This window comes from Alternaria burnsii (assembly GCF_013036055.1).
Source record: "Alternaria burnsii strain CBS107.38 chromosome Unknown 705, whole genome shotgun sequence".
NCBI classification, from domain to species: Eukaryota; Fungi; Ascomycota; class Dothideomycetes; order Pleosporales; family Pleosporaceae; genus Alternaria; species Alternaria burnsii.
Genome location: NW_024066107.1, coordinates 3570588 through 3585904, shown reverse-complemented (window position 1 = coordinate 3585904; position 15317 = coordinate 3570588). Strand labels below are relative to the sequence as shown.

Sequence of the window (15317 nt, the reverse complement as noted above, 5' to 3'; positions counted from 1 at the left end):
TACGCTCCACTCAAGACGTGCCCCTGTACCGGAACGATCCTGCCTTCTCTTCCGGACCTTTGCGACTAGCACTCCGCGCTATTCAGCCCTCGATGCCTTGACGAATCTTGCAATTGCACACCAAGAGAAGACCAAGGCCCATGATCCAGCAAAACCAAGGATTCGCACTCGTTTGATATACTGCGATCGAGAACAGGCCCAAGAGGATCACTACGGAACGAAAGACCACATCCGAGCTCGATTCGTACCAATTTCATGCCAACCTGCGCAGCAACCGACCCCCGAACCACCTGAATTCGAAAGGATACAGACAAAAGCTTCCACGGGTAGCAGACAGGCCACCGGGAACAGGAACATGTCGTGCAGCATCGAAATCGTCACAACCCCTACGGCTGATACGCCAGGCACAACGCTGGTGCTGCGAACGGCGAGCAAGCACTATGTTTTCGGTAATCTGGCAGAGGGTACTCAACGGGCAATGGTACAGCAGGGCACACGTCTGCTAAAGGCCCAGGACTTCTTCTTGACAGGGAGAGCAGAGTGGAAGAATATGGGCGGGTTGATTGGCATGATGCTCACATTGGCTGACTCGAGTACGAGCTCTTATACCACAGCCATGGAATCATTTCGTCAGGCTCAGGAGCGGGGAAAGAAAGGCGAAGCGCCAGCAAAACCGCACTTTGACATATACGGACCGCCGAACCTAAAGCATACACTAGCAACATGCCGGAGATTTATCTTCAGAAAGGGCATACCGATTAATGCTACTGAATATGTAAAGCAGTCGCCTGAGAAGAACGAGGATGGTGTCATAGTCCCGACCTGGGAGGACGCAAGTATCAAAGTGTGGGCCATGTCAGTATCGCCGAGCGGTTTTGAACCTGATAAACAAGCGGAAGCTGAACTGGAAAAGCGGCAAAAGCACTTTGACACACACTTGAACACGTTCGACGAATTTCAAGCTCCTGAGAACGAGAGTCCAGAAGACCGCGAAGCGAGATACGGAAAAATACGGACGGCGACCATAAAGTACATGTTTGACTCAAATTGGAGGATGGACACACTTGTAGAACGACATATCTCCGAGGTAGAAATGCCTGCAGCCATATTCGTGCGTAACCCCAACACACACGGATACGAGTCCTACCAAGGACCAAAGCCGGGCGGCCCAGATCCTCTTCCTGATATCACCGTCTGGACCCGGACGCCATGGCCTGGCGCTACCATTCTGGCCCTTCCACCAACTAGGCCAGCGCCAGAATGTGTATCGTATATTGTGCGGTCGCTTCCATTTCGTGGTCAATTCGATGTCGCACGTGCGAAAGCGCTAGGTGTTAAACCGGGGCCTGATTTCGGAAAGCTGACCAATGGCCAGTCAGTACAGAATGCGAATGGAGAGGCAATAACCCCAGAACAGGTTATCGGAGCTGACAGGCCTGGTCAAGGTGTCGCCATCCTGGACATTCCCTCAGTTGCGTACGTTGAAAGCATCCTGCAGCGAGAAGAACTTAGCTCTCCAGAAGTGATGACTGGCATTGGAGCTATCGTTTGGATGCTGGGTCCAGGCGTCGCGGGCCATCCGACTCTTGTTGAGTTTATGAACAAGATGGACGGTGTGGAACACGTAATATCGTCTCTGGATACTGCGCCAAATCGCATTGCAAATGACTCAGTAGCTGCACAGGCTACGCGTCTTGGACAGATCGACCCAACAAGATATTCTACGCCCGTGTTCGACAACACTTCTCTACCACAAAATAGTCTGTATAGGACTGGTACGTCAGCAGTATCGCTGTTGTCCAAAGGAGCCATCGCCGCTGACCGGGGCATGTCCTTTACACTCATGCCGAAGTTTGTCTTGAAGAAGGACACTGCTTCCAAGCTCTTCGTTCCTAATGAGATACAAAATGAGACCCCACCAGAAGTCCTGGAGTTGGCTAAACAGGCCCAGACAACTGTGCATAGCAACCGCGCAGACATGCTTATGTGGAAACAGCTATTGGCACGTCCTGACACTGAGGTTACGACTCTCGGAACAGGTTCTGCTTTGCCGTCTAAGTACCGTAACGTGTCTGCCACTTTAGTACGGGTTCCTGGTATTGGCAACTATCTTCTCGATTGTGGAGAGAACACACTTGGTCAACTTTCAAGAGTCTTTCCCTATGAAGAACTCATTGATATCATCAAGAACCTGCGGATAATCTGGATCAGTCACCTACACGCTGATCACCATCTGGGTACAGCGGCGGTAATCCGTGCATGGTACCAAGTAGTACACAATGCCGTTCCCAACTCCGAGTCCCTCGATACTTCCGCGAGCAACGTAGACACTAGCGCATACGGTCTTTCTGTAATATCGCACAGTGGGATGCTACAGTGGCTCAGCGAGTACTCTGCAATCGAAGACTTCGGATACAGCCGGATCCTCCCTCTTCAAATCACCGCCAATGAACCACGGAAGAGCTCGACATTATCCATAGTGAACTCGTTCGGAAAAGATGTGTCTGAGAACCCGATCGTGCAAAGAGAGGACTATGAGCGACTGTTTGGGTTCCAAGACATACAAGCGGCTAAGGTAGCACATTGTAACGGAGCCATGGCTGTTTCAATGACTTTCCCGAGCTCGCCATCAGACCCCAAAGACGTAAAGCCACTCAAAGTCAGCTATTCGGGTGACTGCAGACCGAGCTACCACTTCTCCAAAATTGGAACTGACACGACTGTCCTCATTCACGAAGCAACTTTCGATGATGAGCTCCAAGGTGACGCGAAGGCGAAGAAACATTCCACCACGTCCGAGGCTTTGGGTATCGGCGCGCAGATGAATGCTAAGGCTGTGGTGCTCACGCACTTCAGCCAGCGATACCAGAAAATTCCCGTCTTACAGACCGTCACCGACGGTGAGGAAGAGGACCCACTACTCAACCCCAAAGAAGTCGCTGAAGACGTTCCCATGGAAGACGAAGAAGCCGAAGTTGACCCCACTATCGAGAATGCAGACAATATGGACATGCACCCCACTATTCCATCTGCCACAGCACCAGCTCCAGGCCCTGCGAAACCGATCCCTTCGCTTACACATGAAACCTCGTCTTCGCTCCGCGAGAATGCGCGTGTCATCAAAGTACGCAACAAGGACATGAAGGTCGCCATCGCATTTGACTACATGCGCGTCAAGATTGGTGAAATCTGCGAGCTGGAAAAGTTCAACGATGCACTGAATGAGTTACTTGTCAAGGATGAGGACGCGGACGGCGCACTAGAGGGAACTACAAAGGGCGCGAATGGCAACGGGAAGAGAGCGAGTGAGGACGATGGCGAGGGCAAGGAGGGTAAAGGAAAGAAAAAGCAGAAGAAACAGAAAGAGAAGAGCAAGCGGAACAACTGAGTTGCGTTGGAAGTAATATTCATGATTCACGGTATTGATGTAAAATATATCTAGAAATCAAGGCGTCTGATGTGTGTCTAGAACGGCTAGAAGAAATTTTCTCATGATGCCTTCCACGATCTGTGTATAGAGCTTGTCGCAACTGACTCCAATGCAACGCCGACATTAGCAAACTCCGTAATACACCGGGTATCATGCGCAGTATTTCCGAAACAAAAGAGAATGTTGGGCGGTACAAATTATCCGACCATGCAAATCTAAGCAAACAAGACCCTCTCGCCCCAAGACTTTCGGAGAAGGAAAGCGGCGTACCGGATATCTTGTGGACTACCCCCGAGTATAGAGAGCGCGTAGTAGGTACCAGGTTACATGTGCACCTGATCACAGCTGTGTGAGCGTTATGACGACTCCCACCTAGCCGCTTGCTTCAGCCGGTATCTTGTTTGTCCCAGTTACCATCGGTACTCCCGAGGAGCATCTTGAAGATATTGCCAGTGGAGGGCTCTGTATCAACAATGTCTCTAGGCACTTCGTAGTACTGCCTCTGATCGTTGTCGAGAATATCCAGGCGCTGTCTTCCAATCTCATTGTCTCCAAATCGGATGAATTGGATACCAACATGTTCCAATCTACCAGTCTCCCATAGATGGTTGACTAGGTGAGTGATCTGGTCCTGAATCGTGGAAAGACATTCTTGACCCTGCGACCAAACACCGTCCGTGAGGATGTAGATATTGACTGGGGGCTTCTCCTCTACTCGCGAAGACCGAAATGATCTTTTGTCCATCTGGTTTCGATAGTATTTCGGGAGGATTTTGTTGAGTGCTATACCCATATGACACTGACCACCAGGTTTTACCTTCTCGAAGTTCTTCATGAGTCCATTACGGTGTTTTTGACGGTCGTCATGCTCACAACTATTAACAAACCGTAATTCAATACCGTCCGGGCCCATAAGTTTAACGAGATACGCAAGAGCTTCAAAGACCTTCTTGACCTCTCTCCAGTGTTGCTGCATCGATGCGGAATCATCGATCAGAAAGATCTAATGTTGCTCAATCAGCGAGATAGTCAAAAGCCACTGATTGGTATTGAAGTACCTGATCTCTCCCATGTAGCCTTTTCAACCATTCTTGGCCTGGTAGAGGAGGCGTTCTCGAGTCAGCCTTCTTTCTGCGTATGTAACCAAGAACTTCATTAACAGAAGCTACAGGAAGATCTGTCCGGCCGAGAGGTGCGCTAGAGTGTGGGACTGGGCTGTTAATGCCAGATATTCGAGTCAGTTGCGGCCCATGTGCAGCATCATAAGCCGCCAAGTGAGCACTTGGTCTCGATATCTCTTCCTCAGTACTCAAGACGCCGGAATGTGAACGAGCGCGAGGGTTTGTACTGATCGCTGCACGTCTATCTAGAGCACGGTGCATTGGATGCCCTGGCGACTCGTAAGACAGTCGTATGGAAGGCGTGCCGGTAGTCACACCTAATCCCACTGGCCGGTCTGGGGTCAGTTGAACAGGCAAAGGGTATTGGGGATAGGCAGGGCCGGTGAGTAGTGTCTCTAACTCTACAGCTCGTGTAAGGTCTTCGTACACTCTTAGTGCATCGGGTCTCCTTGAAGGGTCTTGGACCATCATCCCATCAACGATATGAACGACGTGGCTAACGATGTTGTCAATGTTGGTCCGGCGCGAATTGCAGACCTCCTTGTGCATGGCCACTACAACATCAAGAACTTTCGTAGTATCATGGAAGCAGCCACTGTAACCTGTTTCCGCAAGGGATGGGATATTGGCGGTTGCTTTTATTCGCCGTTCGTTGTACTCGATCAACCCGCTATAGCCGAATACGGACCATACTGCGGCTTCACTGATCACGCAAGCCAAGGCCCAAATGTCTTTGCTTGGGTGTACTTGCTCGATGCTTTTTTGTCTGAACACGTCCCTCTCACCACGAAAGTATTCAGGCGCACCTTGAGGATGATTTAGAATAAAGCAAATCTGGATCTGGATGACAACATACTATACATCTTCGTGCCGTGTACATCGCGAATTTGCGTCTCATTAGATTCATCCGCTAGGACAAAACCAGCAAGACCAAGATCCTTGAGTTTGTAAGATACATCGAACGGGTTGTTACTGCTCATCTCTGACACAAGAATATTATCCGGTTTGATGTCATTGTGAAGCCTTTAAGACTACGTCAGCATGGGCCAAGATTGAGAATAGTTCAGGAGTTCACACCCACCCTACTCTGAACGAACGCTGGTTGTGCGGATCGGGAAGACGATGTATGCATGATATTGGTTTTATGAGCTGTATGAAGTTTGTCCAGAACTTCAATATCTCGTTCACTGACGTCGGTGGCTCAGTACGTTCAGCAAATTCCGTGAGGGTACCGCCGCTAACATATTCGCGCAATATGTAACAGTTGTCACCCTGTATCCACGAACCGTAGAAGCGCGCTATGTTTTGCATCGCATCTTGGCCACTTGAGTGGCTCAGTAGTGTTCTGTAAGCCTCTACCTCGTTGTTGTGTAACTTTGTATTGTCGGGTGGACACGATTTCAGGATGAAGACGTTGGTAGGAGGATGTGGTTCGTCCTTGTAGCACAACAGTCAGCAGCTTGCTACATGTGCGTGGATTTGCGCGCGCTCAAAAATTGAACCTACTGGAAAAAGGTAGTTAAACTCCTCAAACAACTCGGCCTTGAAGATAGTCGAGTCCGGTCCCGCTTTCAGCACATCCTTTCTTCTGAAAGGTACGATCTCGTCCGCGTGTAGCCTCGTGTCATTCAATCGGTCATACACCAGCCGTTTCGCGCAGAACTTCCACTGCGCCTCGTAAAATTCATCGAATATGACTTTGCAAACTTCCGGCCATTCGCCGCGGCTACGAAAAGGCAGTCTTGCATCTGCCAGCTCATCGTGTTGAACGAATCTCGTTATGTAGGGACCCCGATGTATCGAAAGAAGGACAGAAAACACAACTAGGTATCTGTCTCGGACTGTGCGCTCATAGTTGGACGAAATATTGATGTATAGCAAGAGCTTTCGCACTCTGTCCGTGTTAAGGTAGGTTTGAAGCGCGCGTATTGATACGATGGGTTTGGTGCCTGTTGGTGGAGATTCAGCTATAGCGAACAACTTGCACTTCTCTACGTGCTCGAGGAAGTCGAAAAATACGTTGTCAGTGCTGGGCGCCGTGATCGTCGGCTGGACCTTAGGGGTGCGAGCTCCAGTGGGGATGACAACCCCTTTGGCCCAGTCCGTGATATTGTCAACGATGTGAGTTCGAAAAGTTGATCGTAAGTTAGCCTCGGTAAGACTTGTTCTGCCTTCAACTCGTGTGTGCGTGGAAGATTCAGAAGATTGGGACGGAAGCGAGAGAGAGCTTTTGTCTGTCATATAACTGCATGATTGAGTAGAAGCAATGTCGGTGTTTCCAGAATCGTTCGAAAGCGCAGGTAAAGACCGCAAGGCAAACGTATGCATGCATTGACCAATGTGGTCTAGAAAGGTATCGTTAACCATGTGCAAAACATGCATTTTGCTTCGTTTCGTTGTGTAGTCTGCTTTGTTGACCTGCCGTTTCTCGGTCTTCCAATCGGTTTCGCGTAGTGAACAAATGGGGCATATGTCCAATGCTGGCGAGCTGTATACTTGAGATACCGCGGCAAGATCGTACATGTAATCTTCGTCGATGACCTCAGCATGTGAGTGTTGTATGTGATCATATAGATCGATCTCTTCTGAGAAGTCTCGACAAGACCGACAGAACGGACACCGCCATCCTTGAAACTTACGATGGTCATTGAAAACGTGATCTTTCCATGCTTGCAATTCACCAAACATGGGATTGTCTTGTGGGCATTTGCTTAGATAACAAGTATATGGTTGAATATCATCTGAAAGATGCTTTCTGTGGTCATTCAGTACGTCTTCAATCCTATAATTCGATGCATCGACTGACCTCCATAGCCCCTCCGAGATGTCGCACGTCGAGAGAGTCAAGAGACAATATGGGCAGGATACGGCTTTGGTGTCATGTTTCATATTCGGGGCTGTTGGATAGTCCGACCGACTAGCAATGGCGGTTGGCTGGACGCCCATGCGGGCCCTTACAGCAGCAGTGTCGAGAATTTGTTCTGGCGGAAATTCTGATAGTGGATTGGTATCAGCGGTAGATTTCTCAGATTGGGCGGCTCTAGTTTCCCCTTCTGTTGTTGGATATGTTTTAGACATAGGGTGCTGGATGTTGGAGGCCTGTATCTGTTTAGACTGGATCAACTTGGTCGGGTTATCCAAGTCAGATGATGCGTCTAATCGAACACCTTGTAGGCCTAGTTTTGCTCCTCGTTTCCTAGCATGCATGAATCTATGATGCCGCTTAATGTTTGCGTTCAAGAGGACCTGCTGCTCATCTGGCAATTCGTCGACTATACAATGCTCAAATGCGGCCAATTGGTCTTGAGAAACTGTGATATGCGAGCCTTCACCTTTGCTTGTTGCTGTACGTGGGATCTTTCCTAAGCTAAGCAAGAATCTCAAGTGGTTGACGAGCTCGGAATAAATGCCATCGTCCTTCTGTCGCTCCAGTGCTCGATCAGCTTTCATAAAGCGCGAGGACACACCAGCTTGTCTGATTGCAATGCCAAGGTCTATCAAGACGTCGAGAACTTCTTCAACGCTGGTCTTAGCTTCTTGAAGGCTGATAGATGGTTCGCCGTTTTCACTTTCGTGTCTGTCGCTCGAGGTCGCTTGCAGCAATAGGCCATCTGGTCTGGATGCCTCGGCCGACCGTCTGCGGTCCGTTGGTGAGATCGAAGCCAATTCTATACACTTTTGCAACCATGCTATCAGTGTACTAAGAGTGCCTGTAACTACCTTTTGGGCTGAAACATCATGGTGGAGACGGAGATCAAGTGAGTTCGGATCACCAGCGCTTGCCCCAATTCCAGCATCCCAAAGATTGAAGTCAGCCAGCCGGTTCTCGGCCCAATGCATTTCACTCAATGCTGGAATCTTTGCGCAGGATCGGAGTCTTTGTCCACATATTCGAGTGATTGAACATATCGTTTCAGTATCGTACCCTGCATGCGTTGAACTTGCGGCTGGTGTGATAGCTGTGAGATTCATCGTTGAAGAATTCAAGGTACTTAGGTGGAGTCGTTCCGCACCGAGCGGCTAGATATGGCGATGATATCGTCCTGAACTAGGGAGTTTGGTCTCGCAATGAGAGGCGAAGGAAGTTTTACGACTGTCACCTGATAGAATCGCAGTAGATAAGTAGTCAGTCCTCAGGGCTGAGGCTGCAGTAAGAGGAGCTTTGAGCCTTGCCCCGCTTCCAAGGTCAGGTGCCGCGTCATGTTAGTTGGGCTGGTCAGCACGACATAACTTTGGAACACCTCTTCCTTACATTTGTATAGCTATGTACACGTCAGTATTCCTGAAATCCTAGATAACTCGCTATGGAGGGCGATGACCTTAGCGACTGGGAGCAGGTCGACAGAGCGGGCCTGATTGCTGACCCTACACTCTTCCGCAACGCTCAAACAAGCGAAGCCAATCTGCGATGGGCCAGAGGGACAGTAATTCGTGCGCGAGACCTCATTCTGAGGATGAACCGAAGGGTCAGTGAGTTCTCAACGTGAGAACGATACGAATATTGCCGTTCGTAAGGTAGCAGAAGCTGACAAAGAGCTGGGACGCTTAGACAGAACAGCCCTCCCACGAGAACTCTCCTGCAGGATGTAGGACATCCACAAAGTACAGCACGTCTTCGCCTTCCAAGTTCATACCAGGGGCACTTGTCTCAGTCTTCAACAAGAAAACAGAGTTACGCAAATATTCGCCATCTTTGACCAAATCGCTCTACGAAGTCTTCCACTCGAAGAAATATCTTCCCTGTCATTGTGATACGAGAAAGAAATTATCCGGTCTCTATGAAGATCACCTTTGTGCCTTACGACTTGATGATAAGTGGGAAGTACCCGGAAACGAAACTCACTCGTTTTTTGATTCAGCCATTGCGAGAGCCCGGGACTCTAGTAATAACTGGATTCAAATTCGGCTTGAGCTACCTAGGTACTGTCCGCTCTATGTATCAGCCTGATCGTTTTGCTGATCAAATCCTAAGCGTTGATACACGAGTGACCTTCAGTGATGACACTAGCTTTCCCAGCGAGGAAGCCTCCACGCCAATTCAGTCGAAACAAGATGAAGAGCCCTTGGTAGACATTTGCAGGTTCTTTGAGGATCGTTGGGACTACCCGGACTGTGAGATTCCGATACGGATAGAAGAGAACAAATCTGGCCCAGCTGCCTTCATACGCCGCCCTGTTCCGGCCGAAACATATCTTGAGAAATGTGCTCCTGTCACTTTACTGGAACTCCTAAGAGACAACTGCTTGTCTTCGATGAGTAAGATATCTCTGGCATTTACACTCTCAAAATCGGTCTGGCAATACTACGACTCGGAATTGATGAAGATGAGATGGGACTTGGAAGCGATCAAAATCCTAAGGCAGATCAAAGGCACCGACTTGGGAATAGATCACGAATGTCGTATGCCTTTTCTAGAAATCAACCCTTCGAGAGATGGTGTAATATACTGTGAACAAGAGACTCAGGTGAAAAGAGAGGGTAACAAATTGGGCGAGCTGCACCCATACCCATACATCTTGACCCTTGGTATGCTGCTTGTTCAGGTATGCTTGCGGATCACGCCTACGAGTATCATGGTTCCACCAAAAAGTACTGGAAATAACAGAATTTACATGCATTACTTGAAAGAGATGGATATGGAAGGTACATCCTGGCCAGTGTTGGATCTTCGTGACGAGTACAGAAAGACCTATCGGGAAATAGTCGCACATTGTCTGCCACCTAGACGTAACGGCTGGACAAGTCCGCTGTTCTCATCTGAGCTCGATGCTGTAGAACGGCGCAATCTGCTCATGAAGCACGTCGTTGGCCCTTTGCATGAACTTCTCAATTATGCGAGTGGGATCACTTCGAATGAGGCCAACAATGCCATCAACAGTCATCTGAACCATGGACCAGCTGCTGGTGTGATGGCAAAGCCTCAGAGCTTTCAAAGGTATGCTAGAACACGAAGGTGGCGGTCACTTTGCTAACAATCGTTACAGTGGTAGTGACAGGGCGAGAGAATGGATTGAGTGCCTACAGAGGTCAGATCTCATCAGACATATCAATCGATCTCTCTTGTCCTCAGTACGACGATTCAGAAGGCCTAAGATTGCAATTATTGATACAGGCTATGATCAAGAGTCAAGATGCATGAATCATCAACTAAGGAAACGCCTGGGCCCCAGCTACGCCCCTGGTCATCGAAATTATCACTGGAAAGATTTCTGGGCGGCAGAGGAGTCTCCTTGCGATGATGATGGGCATGGAACATCCATGCTATCAGTGATATCGGCGATTGCTCCTTTCGCTGACATTGTTGTGGCTCGAATAGCCAGAACAAGCCGGGACCTGAAAGAACTCCCGTCGAAGACCAGCGAAAACCTCGCAGAGGTCAGTGTTCAAACAAAGAGAAAGGACTGGTACTGACAATCTCCTATCTAGGCTATACGATGGGCTGTCGATGCACAAGGAGTAGACATAATTTCGATGTCATTAGGTTGGGAGGAGGAGCCACGTTCAAACAGTGGACGCCGTGTCATCAGTAACGCTATAGCTGAGGTACTCCAGAAACAAGATCAAAAGGTACTATTCTTTGCGGCGACCTCGAACGATGGGAGTAGGAGTCGAGATTTTTTCCCCGCCAAACATGAGCATGTATTCTCTATTCGAGCGACTGATGCAGACGGATATCATCGGGGACCCAACGCCGCTTTGCCCGAGAGTGGCAAGGTAGTTTTTGGGACTCTGGGACATGAAGTACCTACCGCAAGTACCGGAAAAACAGCCCAGGCGATAGTGAGAAACGGCGCTTCGCCAGCCACTGCTATAGCGGCTGGCCTAGCTGCGGTAGTTATTGGCCATATGACGATCAACGGGAATTATGAGAGCTGGAATAATGTACGAACTCATGGCGGTTTCGAAAACTTTCTTTACAAAATCACTAAGGCATCTGATGTGGGAAAGCACTTCTTTACACTAGAGGACTTCTATTTTGAAAGTCGTTGGCAGCGTTTGGATGAATATCTGGGATCTGCGTCGCAAGGGTAGGCAATAGCAATTTCCAGTCTGGATGCTCTACTTTGTTGACATGGCCCATTTTCTCTTCGGTGCCAGATAGGTCATGATTACAGAGATGGTTACCTATAGGATTTTGACATTGTAGGCTACATACGTGGGAGGGCGTATGCACGTCTAAGAGCCCGTCGAATCACAGTTGCGCCCACCTACCTGGCTGGATAAGGCCAACGCAGTCTGCTCAGCCCCACCTGACGTGCGTCTTAATGAACATTCAACTTCATCGTTTTCGTAGCCTGCGTCTCAAAGACGACTCGTGTTCGATACTTGCAACTTACCAATAGGTCATTCGATCGACTGCCAACTATACTGTTGAACCGACATGCCAGCCTCCCAAGAAGATAGGAAGTTCTACATACGAGCCCCCAGCCTTGACTACCCCCGCGAGGGGCCCATAAAGATTGGAAATGTCATCACCGACATGTTCCTTCCGCAAGATCCCATCGCAAGATTCAGTCCGATGCCCGCTATTATTGATGGCGCGAGACTGAGCGAAGGCAGCCGGGAGCGTAGTAATAACGGCTCTACCGGCTTGGACATATCAACCAAGCTTTACGCAGCATTCGGAAGCCAGGCGAGAGCCAAGTACAACGAAGATGTCAAAATAGTGTACGACTTCGACGAAGTCGATACGCTGATGTTGGAAAGAAATCCACGGAGCACGGAAATGAATGCACTGCGCAGCGCGGATCCTGAAGTACAGGCTGCACTGAAGAGAGGGCCTGTGTACGTCGTTACCGGCCTGAAGCTAGCAAGGGGCCTGAGGTATTCGACCAAACGATCAACTGAACAAGAATCTGGCCTAGGAGCACAAGCCAAAGTGACCGGGGAGCTTTCCATTACGGCCAATTTGGACAGGAATAGCGGCACAGGTAACACTGAGTCGTACACTGTGCTCGGCGACGTAATTTTGGCCTATCGACTGCATATCGTCAAAAAAGAAGGCTGGAAGTGGAGAGGTGAAGCTGCCTTGGAGACCAAGACGTATTGGCCTGGTAATGCAGGATTTCTAAGCAGAGAAGAAATCAAAGAGGAAGCCGAGGTAGAGGCCAATGCTTTGTCAGTGCAAGATCTGAAGTTCTTTGCTGAAGAAGAAGAATATGGTCATATTGAGAGTATCGATGTTGAAGACCTCGATGAAGCATGGTTGATGGTATTTGTCGAGGACTAGCTTTCCTACCTCACATCCTGATTGAACCATGATTCAATTTCTTTCCAGTTTACTTTGCGCATCGGCCCTCAATGCCACTGGCACAATGTAAGATCTGCGCGTATAAACATAGTCAGATTGACTGGCTGATCATGTTCACTGCGTCTCTCGAGTATCGAAGACGTGATGTTCGGCATGCACTGCAAGGGTGTTGGTTACTACAGCCATGTGTGCGGAGTGTGTCCGCTATGACGGAGCTACCTAGATACCCCGCTAAGAGTCACTGCCCCACCAAAATTTTGATACAGTCTAAAGTCTTTGGCTTGTGAACGACGCACATATTGTCAGCCATTTTGATATCGCCCAAGAAACAAGATCTATCCAGCGTTCTACTCAGCAAGCCGGTCGCGATGTCGAAGCCAAAAGACCTGCGCACACTCGCTGATCTCACCAAAACTACGCAAGCGCTCCTCACGCACTTCCAGTCCTCTCTCGCGCCCAGCAAAGATAACGCTTCAAAGTCCGATGCCTCAGCGACTGAGATAGCAAATCCCCTCGATGTCATCAAAGCGTCGACAACACTCCTAAAATCGCATACGACCACGCTGTCGCTCCTCCTCATAAACCCACCTCTCACCCCCTCGGCCATCATAGCGAAGATTGGTGATGTGAGCTCAGGCCCGCTGAATAGCTTGGTGGCTGCCGCCTCATACGTACCACAAGAAGGTCAGAAGGGTGACATTGGGAACATAATGCGCACGGAAGTCAAGTCGCAGGTGAGGAGGTTACTGGGGACATGGGGGGAGGTTCTTGTCATAATTTTGAAGATGGCAGAGAAGAGGCAAGATATGCAGGGCAAAGATAAAGGGCCGACTGAGAGCGAGAAGCAAGAAGTCTTATCTTCCACTGGTGTGTTATGGGATGCATGCGACGCGCTGATAAAGTTGTGCGCAGACGGTGTTGTCGGACTGGTGGTCAAGAAGGCACAGGAATTACGAGCAGTTCTGCTGGATGCGATCGAAGAGCTGAAAGAATGGGGGGAGGACGTTGAAGATGACGACGATGGAGCAGAAGGCAGCGACGATGAAGACGAGATCTTCGGCGCTTCGAACAAAATTGGCAAGGATGACAAGGAGTTAAAGCAACTTCTCGACACCAGTGTCAAGAAGCTGAAGATGGTAGGTATGCTATACCAAGCACTGGTCAAGAGGAGGTTAAAGACATATCCTGCGTCATCCATACTCGAACCAACTGCAGCCCTGGGCGGCACCACCTCGACACCCTGTAAAAGGCTCGATAAACTTATGAACACCCTCAAGACGATACCCGAGACGGTCGACGACATTGCAGGTGCATTCTATGATCTGGACGAAGATGAGGCGAAACAAACACTTGATAAATGTTGTGGTGAGGCTAAGAGCGCGATTGAGCTAGTCAAACAGAGTTGGAATGGTGAAGATGATGAGTTCACAATATGGTCTGGCAAGTGGATTAGTGCATTGGAAGCTGCCTGAACAGCATACGAAACCAATTGGCATCACAATGCTTTGGCACAAGGTATTTAGGATCCGACAATTCAAACGAACAAGACGGTATATTGCGGTCCAACACCATATAAGCGACCGCTGAATTACAAGATCTTAATTTACCAAGACGCGCCATCTCGATATTTCATTCTCCCTCCCAAAGCCAAAATCTCTCTACAATCCGAAAACAGCGGCCATACCCATGGCGACAACACCGTAGCTGGCAAGCTTGCCGGCGGCAGCGTTCTCGGTCTGCTCAGCGGCCTGGGAACCAGTGGGGGAACCAGAACCGCTCATGGTACGGCTTCCGCTGACCTGGCTGGTGGATGCAGAGCCGGTAGCGGCAGCGGAGCCGGAGGATGCTACGGCGGTAGGAATGTCGGAGAGGGTTACACCAGCGGCACCGCAGAGGGAAGAAACGGCAGGTGCAAGGCCTAAAATACGATTAGATGTGAACATAGGATGGATGCATATAGATGTATCAACGTACTGGAAATTTCATCCTGTTGGCATCGCTCGGGCGCGCAAGTGAGGAGAGAGTTCTCAATGGCGGAACGACCGGTGGTGCACTGGCACTTAGTGTCTGTGACGCCACAGTTGGAGCCAGGGAGAGCGGCTACGAAGCAGGGAATCTATTGACTACTGTGTTAGTCATACGTTTCGATTAAAATGCATCGAAGTCGGCTCAAAACATGTGGAGCTATCGCGTTGCGATTACCAATATCGCATCGGATCAACTATGAATGTGGAGAAGGCAACATACAGCGCACTGCGGGATACCGCTCAGATCCTGGGCACCAACGAAGGCAAGCGAAGCCGCAACGGCAAGAACGGTGGCCTGGAAACGCATCTTGATTATGTGGTATAAGTGGCTGTAGGGACTGCGGCAAAGGTAATATGGAGTATAGGTGAGATGTTCGAAGAGACGGGTGGATGAACAGGGTTGAGCGAGAAACGACGGGGAGAGAGGGACCTATGTACTGGTAAGAAGGGTAACAAATGTCTCAACTTAGTCTGGTCACCAATGCCTA

The 15317-nt window shown here is 49.5% G+C and overlaps 4 protein-coding genes across 4 annotated transcripts; 2 read left to right on the top strand and 2 right to left on the bottom strand.

Annotated features, from left to right (window-relative positions):
• Positions 1-355: 355 nt before the first annotated feature.
• On the top strand, positions 356-3388 carry GT037_001254 (uncharacterized protein; the record flags this gene model as incomplete). Its single annotated transcript, XM_038926301.1, has 1 exon — positions 356-3388. The coding sequence occupies one exon, from the start codon at positions 356-358 to the stop codon at positions 3386-3388; it is 3033 nt and encodes a 1010-aa protein (XP_038792157.1).
• Positions 3389-3815: 427 nt separating this feature from the next.
• On the bottom strand, positions 3816-8391 carry GT037_001253 (uncharacterized protein; the record flags this gene model as incomplete). Its single annotated transcript, XM_038926300.1, has 7 exons — positions 3816-4433; positions 4489-5357; positions 5408-5574; positions 5633-5988; positions 6058-7136; positions 7191-7306; positions 7358-8391. The coding sequence occupies 7 exons, from the start codon at positions 8389-8391 to the stop codon at positions 3816-3818; spliced, it is 4239 nt and encodes a 1412-aa protein (XP_038792156.1).
• A 464-nt stretch (positions 8392-8855) lies between these two features.
• Positions 8856-14274, top strand: GT037_001252 (uncharacterized protein; the record flags this gene model as incomplete). The annotated part of the gene is made up of 6 exons (XM_038926299.1): positions 8856-9017; positions 9495-10486; positions 10536-10926; positions 10978-11152; positions 11940-12763; positions 13129-14274. 6 exons carry the CDS (start codon positions 8856-8858, stop codon positions 14272-14274), a joined length of 3690 nt encoding a protein of 1229 aa, XP_038792155.1.
• Positions 14275-14460: 186 nt separating this feature from the next.
• Positions 14461-15136, bottom strand: GT037_001251 (uncharacterized protein; the record flags this gene model as incomplete). Its single annotated transcript, XM_038926298.1, has 3 exons — positions 14461-14720; positions 14777-14918; positions 15050-15136. The coding sequence occupies 3 exons, from the start codon at positions 15134-15136 to the stop codon at positions 14461-14463; spliced, it is 489 nt and encodes a 162-aa protein (XP_038792154.1).
• Positions 15137-15317: the final 181 nt, after the last annotated feature.